Source organism: Ascaphus truei, chromosome 11, assembly GCF_040206685.1.
Source record: "Ascaphus truei isolate aAscTru1 chromosome 11, aAscTru1.hap1, whole genome shotgun sequence".
NCBI classification, from domain to species: Eukaryota; Metazoa; Chordata; class Amphibia; order Anura; family Ascaphidae; genus Ascaphus; species Ascaphus truei.
In genome coordinates this window covers 60,658,987-60,684,043 of record NC_134493.1, presented here as the reverse complement: position 1 = coordinate 60,684,043, position 25,057 = coordinate 60,658,987, and the positions used below count along the sequence as shown (strand labels likewise).

The following is a 25,057-nucleotide window of genomic DNA, read 5'->3' as shown; positions in this document are numbered from 1 at the left end:
TTTTAGTTGTGCTACTAACTCTCACATTTCCACACCCACCCACACCATTTATATCCACTCCCACTCCACACACACCTTTTGTAAAGCACTGTATATACTGTGGGCTCTCCATAAATTTTTAGTCACACTGATACACATACACACTCTTTCATCACTTGCTTTCAGTAACCTTTTGACACCTCCAGCCATAAAACACATCCACACCGGGGGAAGGACCAGCACAGATAACATTCCAATAGACACTGTTTATAGTATAGCTTTTGCTTGCTTCATTCATTGTAACATCACCGGAAGAAGAGATCAGTGCATCTCGAAAGCTCGCACAAATAAAAGCATTTTGTTAGCCACAGAACGGTATCATCTATTTATTTTTTGATTATTGAAGCTCGGCTAACACGGTACTGATACCACTACATATATATATATAGTGCTCGACAAATCTGGTCACCACAGGCATGCAGCCAGGTTCTGAGCCGTGAAGCCCATCCTTTCTTATCAATCCTGCAAAAGAGCAGGTAGAAATGTCCCATGCCCTCTCTTGCCAACCCTCCGTCCCCCTTTTGTCTCCCCTCCCACCCCTCTGGCTCCTCCCTGGCCTCCCCTAGCCCCCCTAGTTTCCCTTGGACCCCCCATTGTTTCCGATGGTCCCTCTATGGCCTCCCCTGGACCCCTCCTGGTCTGCCATGCCCCCCCTGGCCTCCCCATGGCCTCCCATTGGAATACTCTGGCCTCCTGTGGGCTCCCCTGCCCCCCCACAACTCCCCTTGGCCCTCCCCTGGACCCTTCTGGTCTCCCCTGAACACCCTGGCTCACCCCTGGTCCCCCCTGTTCTCCCCCGCCCACCCCTCTGGCCTCCCCTGGTCTCCACTGTTTTACCCATGCCCTTTGGCTCTCCTTTAGTCCCCCCTGGTATCCCCTGGCCCCCCTGCCCATCCCTGGCATCCTTTGGCCTCCCCGGGTCTCACCTGGCTCCCCTGGCTCTCTCCTGGTCCCTCCTGGCCCTCTCAGCCCTACTTTAGTCTACCCCATCACCCCTGGTCTCTGCTAGCCTCCCCTGGTCTCCCATGCCCCCTTGTTTCCCCTGCCCCAACCCTTTTGTCTCCCCTTTCCCCCCTTGTGTCCCCTGCCCCCCTTGGTCCCTCTGGGTCTCCCATGCCCCCTCTTGTCTCCCTTGTTCTCCCCTGGTCCCCCTGAATCCCACTGCTCTCCTCTGGTCTCCCCCATCCCCCTGGCCTCCCCTGGTCTCCTTCTAGTCTCCCCTGGACCCCCTGATCTCCCCTGGATGCGCTACACCCTCCCCTGGAGCCTTCTTGTCCCCCCCATGGTCCCCCCTGGCACCACCTGGCCTCCCCTGGACCACCCCTGGTCTCCCATTGCTCCTCCATAGCCCCCCCGGCCTCCCCTGGTACCCCCATGTCTTCCCTGGTCCCCCCCTAGTTTATCATTTAAATAGAGAATATAAAATACTCTATAACTCCCCCCATAATCACCAGATTAATGCCCCCGCACCTGTGTATTGAGGGGATTGTAAGGCCTGCATACTGTACGCTCCCCAGGTCCTCTTTATACTCCTGAGGGGGAAAATCATAAAGCGGATACGTACAAACACTGTATCCTCCAACATTTTATAGAACCAGGACTGTGTATTCTTACAGTTTACATATTTATATCTGTTACAACTGAGGCTGGAAATGAGCATGTATTATATTATAGAAAATCACTTTGTTATGATATGGTTAGAATGTTCTTTCTTTCAACTGGGATTAGGAATGTAAATGATCATTTTCTGAAGCTCTCCCCCCCGCCCAGATAAACATCTTCATCTGTGACACCTTCTGCTGCCTGTAACTCATCAACAGCCCTCCCCCTGTAACTCATCAACAGCCCTCCTCCCCCCCATGTCAGATTAATATGAACAGTGATAATTGTTACGGGAGAACAGAACTAATACCACAGATCAACTTGCCAGACAGAAACACAAGAGTTTATAAAATTAATTTTTGGAAAAAAGTATCCACAACTAACATATAAACAGACAACACACATACTCACAACTGGGGAAACTGGGGGTACCCTGCAGGTCTAGTCGCAGGGACCTCCCTAAGGAGATGTTTCCTTATATCCTGCACTGCAGTGCTTACAGGAACTGGTCTTTGACCTGACCAGTCTGGACCTCCTGCCTGGAACTGGTACAGGATCTGGCACTGCAGCTGGAATCCTCTCAGCCAAAAATGAGAACAAATAGGCAAAGCTGAGCTGAAGCTACCTAGAGGTTTCCCTTTCCACTATTACTGTTATACACTTAACCCACCATATTGCAACATTCAGGGCCAGGTGCTGCCTACCAGCCCAGCCCCTGATTGGTGGATAGAAAGGCAACATAAAAAGAGCAACATGAAGAGAGTGACATGGAAAGGTCGCAGAAAGCTCTGCAACTTCCCAACTGAACTTAAAGTTAACCCCACGTTCTTGAGATGCTGGGACCAGGCTAAGACATAATGCATGGATATACATAATACAACTGTATTATGGACAGGTAATGGCAGGGTTCACCTTTATTGACAGCTGCCATATTTTCCCTACCGTCACAATAATCTTGTATCTTTCCTAACAAACAGAATCCATGTGCTTAGTTTTCTATCCCTCAATCCAGGAACACGTTAAGTTTTGTGTCACACGTCTGTATTGCGAGGAAACACAGACTGACTAAAAAGGCCGGTCAGAAAACAGGTTAACCTCTTGGTTGCCGTACTGCACATGAGGTTTAACTATTGCCTGACCTTATAGTGACAGTGACTGTCATACATACGCATAGACTCACAGGTTTGAACTATATTTCTGCACTAAAACTTGATGCACTAAAATAATTAATACATGATCTTAGAACAGAGGTCCCAAGATCTTCTCCCCCGTAGCGCGTCTCTCCTCCGATGGTCTAATAATCTGAATGCTTTCCTGGCTCTCTCAGTGAGTATAAGGAGGCGCTGGGTAAATCATTGCATTGACACTTCATGGGTTTTATTTAACAAAGTTGGACGATTGTGTAAGAAGGTAAAAAAAATCTAAACTGAGCCTCACGTTGCATTATATATTTGGTGCCGTGTGTGTGTTCCTTAGACTTTCTGTGACAAGATGTATGTGACAGACAGCACCTTCCTGTCAGTATGGAATTAGATATATTATATACATTCCCAGTCCTGGGCGAGTGAGAGACATTAGCTCCTTCTCTGGTTCTGCTGTTACATCGGTAACTTCCCTCTGTACAATTACCTGTCTATAAACACAAACAAGGGAGCACATTTATTTCTAGCAGTTGTATATTTATTGTGTTACAGACACCCGCAGTGTAAGTGGCTCATTACATGATGAAGAAACTAATGTGGATGTGACAGCAACACAAAGTATTAACTAAAGTACAGTAATAAATCCAGCCAGAACCGTGGGGTCAGAGACTGGATCCCACTTCCAGAGGACTCGCAAAAGCAGCTACATAAAATGTGTTCAGTCCCAAAATAAGTCTGCGTCGCAATAAACGGGATACACTTCTTTATTAATAGGTCGCACTTTGCTCTGCACATGAGCGCGGAACCCGATCTCCTCTACAAAACGAAAGTCTGTGACATAGACACTATGTTATGAGGCTCCCAAAGGGTTAATGCAGTGTAGGAGCCCCTGACATACTCTCCTTAACTTGGTGTTCCCCTGGATTAGTAGGAAGGCTTGTGCTGTGGGGTAGCACAGGCTAAAGAACCTGCAGATTATTGTCGAAAAGTCTTCTACACCATAGGGAAAGAAGAAGAGGTAGAGTTCTGTTATGCAAAGAGACATGGAGAGGACAACAAGCAGTATCATGGTCCTGGCTGCTCTGGAATGAACCTGTAACCGGGGAATGCTGAAGTCTGATGTCTTCTGCTTCATCCTCCAGACGTGTCCCCAGAGAGAAGTCAGTGTGAGCCCAATTGAAATGAGGGATAGCAGGAAGGGCAAACAGCATCCTAGCACGGTCACAATGACTATGTCAGAGAGATTAAAAGCAGGTGTTTCACTGACCGCACTGCAGTTGGCTGTGAGACTGTGGGTGTTATTTTCCTGGCAATCTATTTGATGGCAAGTCCACAGTGATGGGACACTTATAATAAAGGATCCCACGGCTGACATCAGCAGCAGCTTCTGCAACACAGAAGAAACCCATAGCTTCACTCGGAGGAAGAGACGATGCATGAAGTTGGAAATTTTGATGCAGTAGTAGACACAGAGCCAGGCAGTGAGCCAGAAGCTTAAGCAAATTAGAAACCTCCCAAGAAAATTCTGAGCTGAGCAGATCTCACTGTAGAACCGGATGTGAGACTGGACAAGGAGCAGGACCAATTTTGTATTTATAGTACAAAGCACGGCTAAATTAGACAGTCCCATACTAAGTAGGATTAGATCATATAGATTCAGGCTGATATCTTTTCTCCAGTTTCTGTAGCTCACAGCCATAATACACAAGTTGAAGATGGTGCCTGCTATGGTTTCAATTGTACTGATGGTTAACACCAATATTTGAACCCAAGTCAGCATATTGCTCTTCTGCGTGTGTTACTGCTCTTCCTCTCTGATGTATGAGTGTTACACCTGATGCCTCGGTATCTGACTGGCACATGGGGCAGAGCCGGGATAAACTAAACGTGTGTGCAAAGCACATGCAAATGTCCTGGTGTCTTCTTTCTGTGTTCCCGATCCTGTATATGAGAGCTCTCTGGTCACATCTCTGTCACCAAACCTTTATTTGGGCTGTATCAGTCATTCTCCTGAATTTAGAATTAAAATGTGCTTCCGGCTTCAGAGAAAATTGAAATCAGAAAGTTTAATGAACTTGTCATTTTAATTTTTGGAGCAACATTTGGAGGATCCCAACCCATAAATAGCATACATTAGTTATTTTATTTACAGCAATGTTTTACACATATATATTTTCCACATTCACGTGTCCCGCTAATAGTCTAATGAAAGATATTGAAACAGTTTATTTATTGGTTACATTCCCAATCTGGACACCTAAGTGTTACCTAAAGGTTATATACAGGGCTAAGGGAGGGGCAGCGTAAATTCTAAATGTATATAGCTCTCACCTTGACCGCTGCGCCCAACATGAACAGACCTATGAGATATAGGGACTTACATTATAACATGGGTGTAATTATTTAACACAGTGAGAAGCCAAACAGCCGGAGACTTTTAATGTTCTCTGCAGAGATTTTTCCCTTTCTAGGTGTGTGCGTTCACAAGCTATCTTCCTGAAATGTTATTTGTGGCAACGTACACAATGCTGGCCGCCATTGTCCTCCTAGGAAATACTGTTTTGGTGGCTTCTTGGTAATTTTGAACAATATGGTTTCTAAGGAGCATTTTCAACAATATAAACATTCTAAGTATTTTTTCATTCTTCTTTTAGGGAATTTTCCCTGAACCCCTTCCAAACCCAGTTTTATCCATTTCCAAACCCAGTTTTATCCCTTTCCAAACCCAGTTTTATCCATTTGCAAGTCCAGTTTTACCCATTTCCAAGCCCCGTTGAAGGCCTCACTCAGTACCAGTATAACGTTACCCGGAGGTGGCAGCTCTGTGACTTTCATTTGCATTTCCAAATAACTTTGATGAAGAGAACATTTTATTTGGAAAGATTCAAATGTGATAGATGACATTAATACTCCCAGCAGGATCGGGTGATATGAGGAGATGCAGTTATTATAATAATTTTATAGAGCACCTGACAAATACAAAGAGTCTGAAATACGGGAATACCTGAAGAAAAAGAAAAGAAAAAGAAGCGCATGCTCCATAGCGTGACTGTAGACGGACGTTCACAGAGGTACACAATTTGGAGACTTTATAAGGTGAAATTATAATAGGCTTTATTGTGCCTTTTCCTTTTTATCAGGAAATCATCCAAACACAGGGGGGGGGGGACAAAGCTTCTATTCACTTGGGAGTATTTCTAGTGAAATCCTATGCAATTAATTCACATCTCCCTTAGTAAAGCATGTCTCGCAGCCCCAAAACATATAGCATGAAATAAGCAGATATAAGCAGTCTCTTAATAATGAAAGTCTTGTCTGTTAGCTGCCGTAGAGTAAGCTTCTCTGCTCTCCTGGAACCGCACCCGTGCGTGCACAGAAAATCAGCATTCAGGTTTAGAAGTCTTATTTGGTGTCTTGCAATCAGCTATGCTGGGCATAGCTCAAGACCGGTCAGCTCCAGAGATGTGTGTTCTCTTGGTCAGTCTCTCCTGGGAGACTCAAGAACCTGGTCTCTGTCTCCAAAGGTCAGCTCACACGTATGAGCTAAGGAGTCACTTCCTGTCTCACAAGACAGGCTTTTTCTACTACTTGTAATCAGGCAGGTGGTGCTAGTTAATTTGCTACCAGCAGTTAACCACCACACTGCTGGATTAGATGCACATTTGTGAACAGGGATAAGTCCCCTGTTACATACCTCCCCTATTTGTGGGAAGCTCGGGCTTGCCATGGCCAAAGCCCATCCTTCCACTCTCATTCTAGATATCTCTGTGACTTGAATGAGAGTGGATGGAGGAAGAGAACCCTTAGTCCTGCTGGGATTGGAGCCCATTCTCCAGTTTATTCGTGTCTCTCCTGAAGTTGTTTGAAATCAGCCCCCCTCAGTCGCTCGAGGAGGACTTTTTCCAAGTATAGTCTTTTTTCTACGTGCGCGGTCATGAGATTTCCCTCGCGTCGGGTGCTCATCTTATTGTAGGCATACTGTATGGCAGCAGTTGCAGAGCGTTTAAAAACAGCCCTTTGAGTTTTCCACTCTTGAAGCTGTCTCTCTGCCTTTTTCCCACTCAATGGGGTTGCTATTTCAGCCCCTTTTAGATTAAGTTGCAATTCCACAACCACTTCCAGAGAATGTCCCATCTTTTCAGCTTAATCAGCTAAGGATTCTTCTGGTTTTAATCCAGCACGAGTACATTCTTTTGTTGCCTGCTGGGTGGCTGAATGTTTTGCTAGTGCTTGATTAGGTGGTTCAAATTTTGCAACCTTGTCTTTCAGATGAGCGGTATTCCCAGCTCTCACTGTACCCTTATCTTCATGGCTTTTTGAGGCTGTGGGATACTGATGCTTAGTCAGGGTCAATACTTATCCTTGTAGGACTGTAATCTCATCCGCGAGAGATCCCTGGTTTTTGAGTGCGTCTTGCAAGTCTCTTCTCAGGGAATTTATCTGTGCACTTTGCTTTCTCTGAGTCTGTATCAGTGTCTCCTTCATATTCTGGAGCTCTGTAATTTTTGTCATCAAGGTTGCCGCTGCGTCTGTTTTCTCCTTGGTGAACTGACTCAAGGGAATGGAACAGTCTCTCTGTCTCTCCAGATATTGCTCCAGTTTCTGAGCCTTCTCACGCTCCCTCTCATACAGAGTAATGGTATCGAAGATCCGCCTCCAATGATGCTCTGGTGACATGCAGCGTGGCCTTTAGCTCTTCATACTGCTCTGTGGGGACGTACTGGGTATTCAGACATTCCTGCAGCGCTTGTACCTCTTTATCAGCCTGCAGTTTTTCTTCCTGTAGCATTTGCTGCTTCTACTCAGCATACTGGAGGTGTGTACGCAGACCTTGCAGTTGGTTCTGCAGTCGGTGCTCTGCATCCCTTGAAATGTCCAGCTCCTCAGTGAGACTGTGTAGTTCCTTTCTGGAAACCTCCAGGTCTGTGCGGCAGCTGTTGGTCTCATGATGTGAGGCATCCAGTGCTCTGCGGAGTGTCTGAACCTCTTTCTGAGATACGTCCAGCTCTATCCGGACACTGTTGACCTCCTGTTGTGAGTCATTCAGCTCTATGCGAAGAGTGTGAACCTCTTGCTGGAAGACTGTCATCTGCTTCAGTGCCTCCTCATACTTCCGCTTTAGCGTAGCCACCATTTTATCAGATTGGCTCTGCTTTTCATCCATGGTGGAAATAGTAGCATTTGCAGTATCTAGCTCAGTCTTGAGATCGTCCAATTCTGTCCTGGCTAAAGAGTAAATTGTGAGAACATCTTTTTGTAGCTTCACGTTGATTTTCTGTAGCTCTGTGTAACCATCTTCCTTTTGTTTCAATTGTTCACGGAGCATATCACAGTCATGCCTGGCATTTTTCAGGACATCTTCAGGGCTGGTCAAGGGATCGTCACTCACTGGTTCCGGCTCCACTTCCCTGGGATGGTTGGTTGAGGGTTCCTCACTGGTGGCACCGGACAGACACTTCTTTGGGGTACACGACTTCTGCCTTGGGCCCTCTGGATATTTGGTTAACCGCGGGACGAATTCTCCATTTTCTCTAGGCTGCAGGGCAGCTCGGTCCCCCTTTTCCTCCACAGGATCTGCGGACGTGTCTGTTCTTTCCACGGTAAGTGAAGAACCGCTTTTCTTTTTCTTTTTCCGCCTTTTTGATTTGGATGACACCGTCCCTTCAGGGATATTGGGGTCTCCATCTTCATTTGAAATTTTAGCAGCATCACTGGATCCACCCGGCTTTTCTTGCAACTGTAATAGCTGTCGGAAATATTCGGTGATCCACTGGTCCCGCTCTGTCTCCTGCTGATCATATTCGTCATCAAAGGGAGCGGTCTTTTCTGTTCGTGCCGAGTTCAGGCACCCCCACCATTCTTGGGGTGTTTTGTGGGCGTGACTCGGTTCGGGTTCCCCGTCAGAGATGTCTTCCTCTTTATTAGACTGGAAGGGCCACTCTTCCGTGGGGTAGGGTTCATTACAAGAGCGCTGCATCTTGTCCTCCATTATTAGGCTATCAGGTGTAATTTTCTTCCTGACCTCAGGAGGCGCTATTGCAGCTGTTGCCACTGTATTTGCTAGAACCCCCAATTGTGGTAGTCCTACAGATGGGCATATTTTTCTTGTAGAGGTTGTAGCTCTCACAGGCATCTCTGTAGACTTTTCTTTCTTGGGTAATTATTATTATTATTTTTTTAATATCAGCAGTACTGTGCATGCATTTTCTCTTATCAGGTATACAAGATGTGCAGTTGCTAGGTAAAAAAAGTCTATATGTTTTACACCATTTACTTGCTAGGTTTAATCTCTCATTAGGTATGCTGAATGTGTGGTTGCTAGGTAAAAACTTCTGTTTGCGTTACACCATTTACTTGCTAGGGGCAATCCCTCCGCTGCAGCAACAGAATTTGGTTTTCTGCCTGAGTTCAGTAATTTTCAGTCTTATCTTTGGGTATTATGGCATTCACACGTCACACTTTGGGTGTCTGTTTTGCTCCCAAGATATATATTGGCAGACTTTTTTTTTACTTGCAGAAAAAAAAACATTCTTTGCAGGAATTGGTTTTGAAAAACCTTTTACACAGTTCAGAAATCACCTTTTCCCCTATAGGGCAATTTTACACTCAGCATTTGTCTGCCAAAAATTCCCCTGCTTCAGCACAGTCTTGTATCAATTTTCACACTTTTCTGCATATACTCCATTCACAGCTGGTAGCACTATGCGGTGTGGCAACCTTTATTTGCAAAATCAGTACCACTCGTGGGTCACCATCTGTATTCACTGCTTCAGTAAAACTTTTGAAAACAACAAACACCTATCCCTTTTTAAGGGCTGACTCACTTCTTGAACCCCGACTATGGCTGGAAGGCAAAAACCCCTATTTCAATGACCATATTACACTTTGTGATAGGCAAAAAAGGATTAGCTGTTTCAGCAGTCTCTCTCCTCTTGGGATTGGGGCAAAGAGTCCATCTGTGTTTTTGTAAATTTCAATGCAGTGTAAGTTTCAGTAGTGTGTATCCCTTTAACTCTGATCTCTGTTGCATGAGGTTTTTTTTTTTTTTTTTTTCTAAGTTGCTCAGGCTTGTTTGTAGGCAAAAAGCATAACAAAAAAAAATCACATAAAAATCTCCGGTCCTTTTAAACTACAAAGACACCTCTTGTCCCAACCTCGGACACCATATGTAGATGGACGTTCACAGAGGTACACAATTTGGAGACTTTATAAGGTGAAATTATAATAGGCTTTATTGTGCCTTTTCCTTTTTATCAGGAAATCATCCAAACACGGGGGGGTGGGGACAAAGCTTCTATTCACTTGGGAGTATTTCTAGTGAAATCCTATGCAATAAATTCACATCTCCCTTAGTAAAGCATGTCTCGCAGCCCCAAAACATATAGCATGAAATAAGCAGATATAAGCAGTCTCTTAATAATGAAAGTCTTATCTGTTAGCTGCCGTAGAGTAAGCTTCTCTGCTCTCCTGGAACCGCACCCGTGCGTGCACAGAAAATCAGCATCCAGGTTTAGAAGTCTTATTTGGTGTCTTGCAATCAGCTATGCTGGGCAGAGCTCAAGACCGGTCAGCTCCAGAGATGTGTGTTCTCTTGGTCAGTCTCTCCTGGGAGACTCAGGAACCTGGTCTCTGTCTCCAAAGGTCAGCTCACACGTATGAGCTAAGGAGTCACTTCCTGTCTCACAAGACAGGCTTTTTCTACTACCTGTAATCAGGCAGGTGGTGATAGTTAATTTGCTACCAGCAGTTAACCACCACACTGCTGGATTAGAGGCACATTTGTGAACATGGATAAGTCCCCTGTTACAGTAACTTAATAAAACAATTTAACAAATGTTAAAAAAACTTCCATGTTAGAGAACATCTCTGCTGGAGCGATGTCTCTGTGATGAGGCGGAAATTGGAACATCAGTAACATTGGCTAACAGAAATAATTACATATAAAAACAATAGACAAAAAAAATATAACACAAGACCAAACACTCCATTTAATACAGCTGCGAGAGGGGAGGACACATAATGTAGAAAGATGTTTCACGCAGGCAATAGTTCTTAACTCCCAAAATATATTTTTGATATTTTTTTTTATATTTGTTTTCTGCAGAATTACTACTTCTAACTAATAACGAAAAAGGAAGACGATCCAAGTCTTAGGGGGAAGAAAAGAGAAGGGAGCATTGTTCCAGGAAGTCCTGCGGCTTGTGACGTCATATCCGCCCGGTCGTCCTGCCTTCCAGTGACGTCATCATACATGCTGAGCACGCGGGGACACATGGAAGGAGCTCCGGTCATCACTAGACTACCAGTGTGATTTTCATCTCCATTGCCTGCATTTAACTACTGTGTTGTAAGTAGGGTCTCAATTTTACCCCTCTGGACCTTCTGCAATTGTTTGTTATCCTCCGGAACCACGTATATGTGTTATTAAATAGCTTTGTGTATTTTTAAGCCTTTTTGTTATTTGTTTTGTTTGTTTGTCATGAGTGTTTTGTGTTGTTAGTGTTCATTGTTTTTATCAACATTGATTGGCATACTGCACTATAATTTGTTTTATTTTTCTCCACATATTTACTGCTGCATGGTGAGAATTATCTATTCATCTCTGCCCATTCATCATAAGGACATTATTGGGACATTCCAAGTGATTGGTTGTTATTCACTATATGGACTTTAAAGGTGCCGGTAACCCCTTTTTTTCTATACTGCTAACTAATGTTACTGATGTTCCAATGTTGAGATAAAACACTTCATTTAAAAAAAAATATTTTTTAAATAGATTTTATTAAGGGCAAGGAGCAGTGTCAGGGACCCATGACATTCGACCCAACAGCCAGTCAGGAGTACCTTCGGAAGAGAGAGACCACCTGTATAACATTATATATGGTAAAAAAGAAAAATACATTCATAATAGCGCTATAATCAATCAGGGATCTTAAGGCGGTGTTCACCAGTGATAATATAATGTTATAATGGGACCATTAAAACATACTGTAGTGCCGACGAGTATTCTGAAACCAATCTTGGGCAATCACCAACAAGACCCAGCTACATACTGGGTACATGCTGAAAACATACCAGAGCACCTGTATTTGACAATTATAAGAACACAGTAAAAATGTGACTCCTTTCTGTCTAAAAAATGTAGGTTCTCTCAAATCCTCAAAAATGTCTTTAGTCGGCGTGGTTTTTTTCCGGGTGCAATGTTCCAATCCAGGAAATGAACAGAAAAATAAAGATAGAAAGAGAGTGCCATGGGTGACCTGCACTTTAAACACATTTATATTTTTCAGGGCTCATTCACTAGGCAAAACAAGATGGTGGAATAAAATGAGGTTTAGTCAGGTAAATCCGTGTACACACAATGCAATACAAAATACAGACAGAATACACTTCCTGGGGATCTGGGGTTGAAAACTAGCCTCAACTAGGGCACCTGCTTCAGCAAAGGTTAACCCTGTCCACTCCACGTCACTGGAATAAACCTGGCACAAGTAACATTATTCCTCAGAGCTTGTCCTCAGCTAGGCTAGTCTTCCCTGGCACCCCAATACCTAGTGCTTTACTATTGCGAATACAACACCTGGGACCAAGTTCCAAGGTTACCTTTAAGTCTGGAAGACTGAGAGAGCTCTGATTGCGCAGCCCCTTACATATACTTCGGTGTTCTATGACTTACATGGAACAGGGACTGGCCACCAATCAGAGCCGGGTGGCCAGAACTAGCCAATGGGAAATGTGCCTACGAGCAGCAACTACCCCCAGCGAATTCATAACCCTGTTTTCTGGGAGGAAGAAGAAGAAGAAGAAGATTGCGTCAAATGTCAAGAGGTTCCTGCTTTTGCTACTGGAATCGGAGGGAGAAAACGACAAAAGTAAGAAAAACATTGCTTGTTTTTTTTAATTGTATTTTTTGATGCTTCATTTTTGTTGTTTTTTGGATTCTTAATTTTTGTTATTGTGGTTTTTTAGTGATTGATTTTTGTTCTTGTGGTTTTTTTAGTGATTGATTTTTGTTATTGTGTTATTTTTGGTGATTGGTTATTTTAGTTGTGTATTTTTTGCCAATTGTTATTTTATTTGTGTTTTTTTTTGCTGATTGTTTTTTTTATTTGTCGTGTATTTTTTGTGCTGTCCATTGACTGTCATAGTGGCAAATCATGCCCATATTATATTTGCGAGAACTGCTCAAAAACGCCGATAAGTTGGTTATCGAAGCTACTAGAATAGACCCTATTGCGTCTGCCTGTAAAATAATGTTTCGCTTTTCAAATATGTTACTACGGTATATACAGCTCAACCCCGTTATAGCTCTATCCTCTACAATGCGAATCCGCTTATAATGCGGTTTGTGTAGCTCCCGGTTTATAAACATTCTCCAGTCCCTCTCACATCTCCCTCACATCTCCCTCAGCCCTTCTCACATCTCCTCCTCCCCTCCTCCATGCTGACCTGGCTGGGCACAGGCAGTGGGAGATTGTGCAGTGGCAGCGGGCCCCATAGAAGAATCTCTGGAGGCAGAGCACAAGGTGAGGAGAGCTCTAGCTGTAGACACTGGAAGTTCCGGGTAAGACCACTAGATGGCGCACCTCCCCTGCAGTCCTGCTCTGCTCTGAAACAAGTGATTCTACTACCGGTTAATGCACCATTTTGGTGAACTTGAGACATTCCAGGAACATGTGAGTACGAACTGCGCTCATCAATCTGCGCTGATTCATCAAAAACCGCCATTGGAAATAACCCGTGAATGGATTTATAGAATCCGCGGATTCAGAAATCTGAATCTGCCAACGGATTGCGTAATCCGCGGAGTCTGTTCTACAAATCGGTCCGCGGGTCACGGAAACCGCAGAGTGTATTCTATAAATCCGTCCGCATGTCGCAGAATCCGCGGAGTCTATTCTACAAATCTGTCCGCGTGTCGCAGAATCCGCGGAGTCTGTTCTACAAATCCGTTCACGGGTCGCGGAATCCGCTGAGTATATTGGTAATAATAAAAAATCTGCCAAACATGAATCGCCCTTTTTGAGATTGATACGCTAAAATCCGCCGACCAAAGGAACCGTCCGATCCGCACCGGATCCAAATTCTCCCCCAAATTCTCCCATCTCTATTTAGGATTAAGGTTTATATTTAGTAATATTAGGGTTAGGGTTTAGGGGTTAAGGTCATAGATTACAGTTATCGGCAAAATCTCCTAGTCTCTTCGGGTCTCTGCAGTGGCCAGCTCCCCCGGTGGCCAACTGTCTGGAGACCAAACGACAGATGGCAAACTGTTTTAGATCTGGTAGTGGGAGGCTTCTCTGCACCCTCTTATGACCCTATGATAAATGATGTAAAAAGTGGAGAACCTCTTATACAAATTAACTTGACCACAAAGGGTTCTGTAGTGCTTACCTGTCTCACAGGTTTTCTGGGGTCCAAAATCTTATAATCATCTTAAAATCACACAGTCCTCTGTTCTATGATACTTACTAGGGTATTGTGTTTATTGTTTGCATGGGGAACACAGATTTTACTCCACTAATAACATCACACAGGTGTTTTATTAATGTCATGTTTTATATAGGGTAAATATAGGGTACAGAACAGAAAAGGGACAGAGTAAGCCTCACATTTGCATCATGCTTGAGACATATCGCTTAGAAGGACACTAAACTTGTACACTCATATCATGTGTGGAAGTTACAGTACAGTACTTTCGCATTGTATTTTGTATTATCATTCGAACAATCACGAAGTGAGACATAAAGCTAAGACAAAATAATGGATCTTCTTTATCTTACGTTATAGTTTGAAAGAGATGATTTTAACAGTTTTGTTATGTAATTCTAGGTAAAGTTTCATTTGAATATGTAATCAAGTTGGAGATACTTGACGGTGCCAATCAGATGCGTCTGGTGCAATGGAGGGTCCGTAGGCAGGTGGTCCTTAGCTTGGTGTTTCCCATGATGACAATGCTGGACTGGGCTGTAGGGTAGATTAATATAAAGAAAAAAGATATTATCTCCCAAATCCCTGGAACAATCACTGGGGAGGCCAACACAGTTACCCCAGTGATGTAAAAAGCTGCATACAGGATGCTAAGAAGTACCATAATTCCGCCTGCTCTGAAATGAGCATCCATATGGTGGGGGCTAAAGCCAGAGGCATTCTTCTTCATTCTCCTGGAATGTGTCCACAGAGAAGTCAGAGTGAGAGCAATGGAGAAGAGGGCCAGGAGAAAAGGTAAACAGCACCCTAACGCAATGGTAATGGATTTGTAATGAAAACTAAAATTAAAGGATGTAGTATTCACAAAGTGGCTGGCTGTAACATTTCCCGTTCCCAGGAGAGTTCCTACATGGACTTCCCAAATGCATGGGATACTGATGGCAAAAGATCCCACTGCTGACACCAGAAGCAGCTTTGGCATCACAGCAGCAATCCTGAACTTCAGAAGGATAAAGAGATGGTGTTTGAAGCTGACAATTCTCAGGCAGTAGTAGATGCAGAGCCAGGCAGTGAGCCAGAAGCTAAAATAAATCAGGAACATCAGTAAAAGTGATATGATTATATACACATGTCTGTACATCATCAATCCAGGGAACCACACAGAGAGTAATGCCTCCATGTTCAGTCCACACTGCAGGAACACATTGTTCAGTGCCATATTAACCAGGATTTGATCACATGGGCTCAGTCTGTGGCCCCTTTTCCAGTCAAAGAAGTTCACAGTCATAATGTAGAAATTGAGGATGATCCCAGCTGCACATTCAATCACTGCAATAAGGAACCCGACTGTCACAGTTACAGGCATCGTGCTTAGGCGTGCTGTTTGGAGATGACTTTGAAACGTATCTGCAGGACTCAGACTGAGAGAGATGAAGTTGATGAGGTTGTTTTTGTGGCTGTGGTTATTTGACTTGATGCAAATCTTCACAGTGTCTCGTTCCTCATGAAACTCACAGCTGGTAAATGTGACCAAAATCAGACATTTACCTCTTCTGAGTCTGACTTTCTGTTATTTATTGCCTTTGTCCTCTCTGTAGAACTGGGGAACAGGTGCTGGGATGCGGCAGCTTCCTCTGGTCTGATTTCCATCCAAATGGGCTTAAACAATTTAGCATAATGGATTTTAGCACACTCACTATAGATCAAATCACAACTTCCCTTGTAGTTAACTCCAAGTAGCAGCTAATGAGGGTAAATGTTTTTCCCACACAAGAAACTATTAACCCAGACATGGATCTTCATCAACATGTCAAAGAAAAGGCCAGATTTATCTCTCAGGCTCAATACAGCATATACAAAGTCACTATTAATAATGAAACACTGAGTGATACAAAAGGGATTGTTACACACATAAAGGGTTTCAACAAAGTATTAGAGGGAAGCCTATTTCAGAGAAAGAGAAGAACTAGAACAGGAGGGAGGTCATGCTCCAGAGCTGGAGCGTGGCAAGTACTTACGTGTATTTACGGAACCGGTGGTGGATTCGTGAAATAGTCTTGCACCAGAGTAGGTGGGGCAAATATCTGACACAAGGCGAAATCCTAAATACAAAATTGGTTCGGAGGTTTAACAGCGGGTAGGAAAATGGGCCGCATGGTTCTTACTGGCCGTCACAGCCCATGGTTCTATGTAAGCATTCCATTGGACATGGCCATGAAGCTCGGGATGTCAAACTGAGAGCGTGTAACCCCTCTGTGGGGGAGGAGGAGGACGGGGGCAATGTGTGTGTGTGTGATTATTACAAACGGCCGCATGCAAATCCAAGAGGTTTTGTTCACAAAACAGAGAGGCGGGTAATATTTGAATAATGAAAAACGAATGCATATCACCATGATGCCGTATTCCCTCTTTATCTGTTGTACGTGTGGACAGGAGTAAAGGAAACAGGTTTGGTGCAGGATTTGTGTGTCAAGTGAGTCAGTCATTGACTCCGAGACCTTAGACTTTAGAGAACACCATTTCCCTACCTCCTTCTTCTCAGCTAGACAATAAAAAATAGGTGCGTTAGTGTGTAATGCACTGAACGATACTCTTACATTTGCTACTTAATTGTTGTTATTGAGTATGACAATGTAGGACTGCACTGTGGTGGTAGAACAGGATAACAAACCAAGAGAATGTACCCAATGGGTTCCCCTATTGAATGACAATAGCACCATGATGATACTGGCCATATAGGAATCCACTTGGAGAGGATAAAAAGAAACATCATTGTCCTTGCTGCTTTAAAATGAATGTCCAGCTGGGGATGGCTGAAGCCAGATGCCTCATGTTTCATTCTCCAGAGGTGTCTGCAGAGAGAAGTCAGGGTGAGCCATAAAGAGTTGAGGCTCAGAATCATACAGAAACAGCACCAAAGCATTAGGACAATGTACAAGGTGCACAGTGTAGTCACGAGTAGGATTTCTACCAGCTCCCAGAGGACATTCTAGATGGACATTCCAGATGGTTGGGACACTGATGGCACAAGACTCCAGTGCTGACACAATCAGCAGGGTAGGCAACAAGGCAGAGATCCTCCGCAATAAATAAATGAAGAGGCAGTGTTTGAAACACTGACACACAGCCAGACATTGAGCTAAATGCTGAAGGTGACAAAGAACATGAGAATGTCCAAGAATCTCTGGGACATAACGCGCAAGTTGTCCCAATGGTGTCAGCCGAAGGGTAGCCAAAGAGTGTCGCAGTTTGCTTCTGTTAGCTGATGTTTGGCAATGTTACAGCTCCTCTATTGCTGCTGAAACTCACCAACCCTCTCATCTCCGGTACTCGATGTTCCAACCTACCCTGCCTATAGATTGTATGCTCGTTGGGGCAGCGGCTCTTCTAACAATACATTGTTGGCATATCCTACCTTAATAACACAATATGAATCCCGTCTGTAACTGTTACATAGGCCCATAATCATATCTCTGACTATCCATGAAAAATCTGTACACTGAATAAATTAACCTTTGTTAATTTACTGCAACCATGTATTATTATAACTCACTTTTCCTGTCTGTTTCTTGTCTAACAAAATAATTGTATTTAATTGTAATTTTTCCCAAACTGACTGTAAAGTATTACGATGCCCCATTAAGTGGAGGCCTGTATTTACGTAAAAATAAATGATGAAGATGAAGATGGCCAATTGCACTTCTCTGAGAAACCATTTATAAAGAAAAATCACATAGAGAAACCGAATAATAGTTAAACTGGATTTGATGACTACATTTGCCGGCACCATTATAAGCAGGATTTGATCCCACAGACTCAGGCTGATGCCCTTTGTGGAGTCTGGGTAATTCACAGGCCACAATGCATGAGTAGAGGATGTTCCCAGCGGCACTTGCAGCCCTGGCAATGAGGAACTGGAAAATCCACCAGTCGGGTGACATATTTTCTGCTGCTCTCTGGGGTTCCCTGTTGCTCTCTGGGGTTCCCTGTGGCTCTCTGGGGTTCCCTGCTGCTCTCTGGGGTTCCATGCTGCTCTCTAGGGTTCCCTTCTGCTCTCTGGGGTTCCCTGCTGCTCTCTGTGGTTCCCTGCTGCTGTCTGGGTTCCCTTCTGCTCTCTGGGGCTCCCTGCTGCTGTATGGGGTTCCCTGATGCTCTCTGGGGTTCCCTGCTGCTCTTTGGGGTTCCATATGGTTCTCTGGGTTTCCCTGCCACTCTCAGGGGTTCCCTTCTGCTCTACGGTATTCCCTGCTGCTCTCAGGTGTTCCCTGCGGCACTCTGGGGTTTCCTGCTGCTCTTTGTTGTTCCCTGGTGCTCTCTGTGGTTCCCTGCATCTCTCTGGGGTTCCCTGGTGCTCTCTGGGGTTCCCTGCAGCTCTCTGGGGTTCCCTGCTGCTCTCTGGGGTTCCCTGCTGCTCTCAGGGGTTCCCTGGTGCTCTCTGGGGTTCCCTGCAGCTCTCTGGGGTTCCCTTCTCTCTGTGGTTCCCTACGGTTCTCTGTGGTTCCCTGCAGCTCTCTGGGGTTCCCTGGTGCTCTCTGGGGTTCCCTGCTGCTCTCTGGGGCTCCCTGCTGCTCTCTGGGGTTCCCTGTTGCTCTCTGGGTTTCCCTACGGCACTGTCTTTGTTTGTGAGCACTGTGTAGGGTTAATAGGAAGATGACAGGTGTCTGCTGTGTACGCTCAACAAGTTAAAATAGTTGGGCGCAAACTTTGAATGAAGGAAAGTGGATGCAAATCCCTAACGTTTCTTGTTTCCCATCTCTCTGTTTTTCTGTTGGAAAGACGATATATGACCATGCTGAGTATTTGTTTGCGCTGTTCCTTCCCTCCCACCGGTCTCAGTGGTTGCAAAAACCTTGCAGTGACTCTGGATACGGGCTGGTAACACCACAGGCCCACCCCGTTTAAGATGCATAGGGTGAAATGTTACAGCCGGGGTTCTCAACTGCAGTCCTCAAGGGCCACCAACAAGTCAGATTTTCAGGATATCCCTGCTTCAGCACAGGTGGCTCAATTAGTCCCTGCTTCAGCACAGGTGGCTCAATTAGTCCCTACTTCAGCACAGGTGGCTCAATTAGTCCTTGCTCCAGCACATGTGGCTCAATTCGTCCCTGCTTCAGCACAGGTGGCTCAATCAGTGTCTCAGTCTTCGACTAACAAAACGGTACCAACAATGTTATGTCAAAGAAATCAGAATAGAGCTTTAAACTTGGTAAGATGTCAACATCACAAAGACAGCTAGTGCTGAGACTCTGTACCGCTTCCGGTTAATGAGATGTCCGACACCACCATTACCTTAAATACTCTGTATTCCAATATTAATATGACAGTAAGGGGTTTATTGTATATCTATGTCCCTGCTCCAGCACATGTGGCTCAATTTGTCCCTGCTTCAGCACAGGTGGCTCAATCAGTGTCTCAGTTTTCGACTGAGACACTGATAGAGCCATCTGTGTTGAAGCAGGGACATAGATATAAAATAAACCCATTACTGTCATATTAATATTGGAATACAGAGTATTTAAGGTAATGGTGGTGTCGGACATCTCATTAACCGGAAGCGGTACCGAGTCTCAGCACTAGCTGTCTTTGTGATGTTGACATCTTACCAAGTTTAAAGCTCTATTCTGATTTCTTTGACATAACATTGTTGGTACCGTTTTGTTACTGTTACAATGACCACAGGGCTGCATTGAACATGCGGTCCATGCTCTGTATCCCAGCGCCAGTCCATTGAAACACTCAGTGTCCTTTTTCTGTCCGTTCCTTGGACGGTTTCTGATCCACGTACATGCGTTCCCCAGTTTGGAGATCTCTGTGATGAGGATGATGGACGGTACCGCGAGATAGAACAAGATAATGTACCAACTGAAAAATTCTACAATTCTCGCTCCCACCAAAGAAGGCTTCGCCGGACCCTTACACCAGGTTAAAAAATGAATTAAAACAAAACAGAAAAATACATACTAAACAAAATAGAATAAAACAATTAGGGAAAAGCTATATGGAAAAAGTGAGCCTTGCAATGTGATCCAAAGTGAGACAAACTCAGTGCATATTTTGACTGTATTGCTCCCTGCTGAACCGGAGTTGGAGATGTACAGTATGCGGAACCAGAGATGGAGATGTACAGTATGCTGAACCGGAGTTGGAGATGTACAGTATGCTGAACTGGAGTTGGAGATGTACAGTATGCTGAACCGGAGTTAGAGATGTACAGTATGCTGAACCAGAGTTGGAGATGTACAGTATGCTGAACCAGAGATGGAGATGTACAGTATGCGGAACAGAGATGGAGATGTACAGTATGCTGAACCAGAGATGGAGATGTACAGTATGCTGAACCAGAGTTGGAGATGTACAGTATGCTGAACCAGAGTTGGAGATGTACAGTATGCTGAACCAGAGTTAGAGATGTACAGTATGCTGAACCGGAGTTGGAGATGTACAGTATGCTGAACCAGAGTTGGAGATGTACAGTATGCTGAACCGGAGTTGGAGATGTACAGTATGCTGAACCAGAGTTGGAGATGAACAGTATGCTGAACCAGAGTTAGAGATGTATAGTATGATGAACCAGAGATGGAGATGTACAGTATGCTGAATCAGAGATGGAGATGTACAGTATGCTGAACCAGAGATGGAGATGTACAGTATGCTGAATCCGAGATGGAGATTTACAGTATGCTGAACCAGAGTTGGAGATGTACAGTATGCGGAACCAGAGTTGGAGATGTACAGTATGCGGAACCAGAGTTGGAGATGTACAGTATGCGGAACCAGAGATGGAGATGTACAGTATGCTGAATAAGAGATGGAGATGTACAGTATGCTGAACCAGAGATGGAGATGTACAGTATGCTGAACCAGAGATGGAGATGTACAGTATGCGGAACCAGAGTTGGAGATGTACAGTATGCTGAACCAGAGTTGGAGATGTACAGTATGTTGAACCAGAGATGGAGATGTACAGTATGCGGAACCAGAGATGGAGATGTACAGTATGCGGAACTAGAAATCGAGATGTACAGTATGCGGAACCGGAGATGGAGATGTACAGTATGCTGAACCAGAGATGGAGATGTACAGTATGCTGAACCAGAGTTGGAGATGTACAGTATGCGGAACCAGAGTTGGAGATGTACAGTATGCTGAACCAGAGATGGAGATGTACAGTATGCGGAACCAGAGATGAAGAGATGTACAGTATGCTGAACCAGAGTTGGAGATGTACAGTATGCGGAACAGAGATGTAGATGTACAGTATGCGGAACAAGAGATGGAGATGTACAGTATGCTGAACCAGAGTTGGAGATGTACAGTATGCTGAACAAGAGTTGGAGATGTACAGTATGCGGAACCAGAGTTGGAGATGTACAGTATGCTGAACCAGAGATGGAGATGTACAGTATGTTGAACCAGAGATGGAGATGTACAGAATGCGGAACCAGAGATGGAGATGTACAGTATGCTGAACCAGAGATGGAGATGTACAGTTTGCGGAACTAGAGATCGAGATGTACAGTATGCGGAACCGGAGATGGAGATGTACAGTATGCTGAACCAGAGATGGAGATGTAGAGTATGCGAACAGAGATGGAGATGTACAGTATGCGGAAACAGAGATGGAGATGTACAGTATGCGGAACCAGAGTTGGAGATGTACAGTATGCTGAACCAGATTTGGAGATGTACAGTATGCTGAATCAGAGATGGAGATGTACAGTATGCTGAACCAGAGATGGAGATGTGCAGTATGCGGAACCAGAGTTGGAGATGTACAGTATGTTGAACCAGAGATGGAGATGTACAGTATGCGGAACTAGAGATCGAGATGTACAGTATGCGGAACCAGAGTTGGAGATGTACAGTATGTTGAACCAGAGATGGAGATGTACAGTATGCGGAACCGGAGATGGAGATGTACAGTATGCTGAACCAGAGATGGAGATGTAGAGTATGCGAACAGAGATGGAGATGTACAGTATGCGGAAACAGAGATGGAGATGTACAGTATGCGGAACCAGAGTTGGAGATGTACAGTATGCTGAACCAGATTTGGAGATGTACAGTATGCTGAATCAGAGATGGAGATGTACAGTATGCTGAACCAGAGATGGAGATGTGCAGTATGCGGAACCAGAGTTGGAGATGTACAGTATGTTGAACCAGAGATGGAGATGTACAGTATGCGGAACTAGAGATCGAGATGTACAGTATGCGGAACCGGAGATGGAGATGTACAGTATGCGGAACCAGAGTTGGAGATGTACAGTTTGCTGAACCAGAGTTGGAGATGTACAGTATGCTGAACCAGAGATGGAGATGTACAGTATGCGGAACCAGAGATGGAGATGTACAGTATGCTGAACCAGAGTTGGAGATGTTCAGTATGCTGAACCAGAGTTGGAGATGTACAGTTTGCTGAACCAGAGTTGGAGATGTACAGTTTGCTGAACCAGAGTTGGAGATGTACAGTATGCTGAACCAGAGATGGAGATGTACAGTATGCGGAACCAGAGATGGAGATGTACAGTATGCGGAACTAGAGATCGAGATGTACATTATGCGGAACCAGAGATGGAGATGTACAGTATGCAGAACCAGAGATGGAGATGTACCTTATGCGGAACAGAGATGGAGATGTACAGTATGCGGTACAAGAGATGGAGATGTACAGTATGCGGTACCAGAGATGGAGATGTACAGTATGCGGAACCAGAGATGGAGATGTACAGTATGCTGAACCAGAGTTGGAGATGTACAGTATGCTGAACCAGAGATGGAGATGTACAGTATGCGGAACCAGAGATGGAGATGTACAGTATGCTGAACCAGAGATGGAGATGTACAGTATGCGGAACCAGAGATGGAGATGTACAGTATGCGGAACTAGAGATCGAGATGTACAGTATGCTGAACCAGAGATGGAGATGTACAGTATGCTGAACCAGAGTTGGAGATGTACAGTATGTTGAACCAGAGTTGGAGATGTACAGTATGCTGAACCAGAGTTGGAGATGTACAGTATGTTGAACCAGAGATGGAGATGTACAGTATGCTGAACCGGAGTAGGAGATGTACAGTATGCGGAACCAGAGATGGAGATGTACAGTATGCTGAACTGGAGTTGGAGATGTACAGTATGCTGAACCAGAGTTGGAGATGTACAGTATGCTGAACCAGAGATGGAGATGTACAGTATGCTGAACCGGAGTTGGAGATGTACAGTATGCTGAACTGGAGTTGGAGATGTACAGTATGCTGAATCAGAGATGGAGATGTACAGTATGTTGAACCAGAGATGGGGATGTACAGTATTCTGAACCGGAGTTGGAGATGTACAGTATGCTGAACCGGAGTTGGAGATGTACAGTATGCTGAACCAGAGATGGAGATGTACAGTATGCTGAACCGGAGTTGGAGATGTACAGTATGCGGAACCAGAGATGGAGATGTACAGTATGCTGAATCAGAGATGGAGATGTACAGTATGCGGAACCGGAGTTGGAGATGTACAGTATGCTGAACCAGAGTTGGAGATCAGTATGCGGAACCAGAGATGGAGATGTACAGGGTATGCGGAACCAGAGATGGAGATGTACAGTATGCTGAACCGGAGTTGGAGATGTACAGTATTCTGAACCGGAGTTGGAGATGTACTGTAGGCGGAACCAGAGATGGAGATGTACAGTATGCGGAACCAGAGATGGAGATGTACAGTATGCGGAACCAGAGATGGAGATGTACAGTATGCAGAACCAGAGATTGAGATGTACAGTATGCGGAACCGGAGTTGGAGATGTACAGTATGCGGAACCAGAGATGGAGATGTACAGTATGCAGAACAAGAGATGGAGATGTACAGTATGCTGAACCAGAGTTGGAGATGTACTGTATGCGGAACCAGAGATGGAGATGTACAGTATGTTGAACCAGAGTTGGAGATGTACAGTATGCAGAACCGGAGTTTGAGATTTACTGTATGCGGAACCAGAGTTGGAGATGTACAGTATGCTGAACCAGAGTTGGAGATGTACAGTATGCTGAACCAGAGATGGAGATGTACAGTATGCTGAACCAGAGATGGAGATGTACAGTATGCTGAACCAGAGATGGAGATGTACAGTATGCTGAACCAGAGATGGAGATGTACAGTATGCGGAACCAGAGTTGGAGATGTACAGTATGCTGAACCAGAGATGGAGATGTACAGTATGCTGAACCAGAGTTGGAGATGTACAGTATGCTGAACCAGAGATGGAGATGTACAGTATGCTGAACCAGAGATGGTGATGAACAGTATGCTGAACCAGAGATGGAGATGTACAGTATGCGGAACCAGAGATGGAGATGTACAGTATGCGGAACCAGAGTTGGAGATGTACAGTAGGCTGAACCAGAGATGGAGATGTACAGTATGCGGAACCAGAGATGGAGATGTACAGTATGCGGAACCAGAGATGGAGATGTACAGTATGCGGAACTAGAGATCGAGATGTACAGTATGCTGAACCAGAGATGGAGATGTACAGTATGCTGAACCAGAGTTGGAGATGTACAGTATGTTGAACCAGAGTTGGAGATGTACAGTATGCTGAACCAGAGTTGGAGATGTACAGTATGTTGAACCAGAGATGGAGATGTACAGTATGCTGAACCGGAGTTGGAGATGTACAGTATGCGGAACCAGAGATGAAGATGTACAGTATGCGGAACCAGAGATGAAGATGTACAGTATGCTGAACTGGAGTTGGAGATGTACAGTATGCTGAACCAGAGTTGGAGATGTACTGTATGCTGAACCAGAGATGGAGATGTACAGTATGCTGAACCAGAGTTGGAGATGT

The 25,057-nt window shown here is 44.6% G+C and overlaps 1 protein-coding gene across 1 annotated transcript; it reads right to left on the bottom strand.

Annotated features, from left to right (window-relative positions):
* Positions 1 to 3,633: 3,633 nt before the first annotated feature.
* LOC142462909 (taste receptor type 2 member 40-like) lies at positions 3,634 to 4,563 on the bottom strand. Its single transcript, XM_075565124.1, has one exon. The coding sequence runs from the start codon at positions 4,561 to 4,563 to the stop codon at positions 3,634 to 3,636; it is 930 nt and encodes a 309-aa protein (XP_075421239.1).
* Between the last annotated feature and the right edge of the window lie 20,494 nt (positions 4,564 to 25,057).

What these genes read in the sequence shown, in the direction of transcription:
- LOC142462909 (XM_075565124.1), bottom strand. Translation starts at nt 4,563, where the DNA reads ATGCTGACTTGGGTTCAAATATTGGTGTTAACCATCAGTACAATTGAA.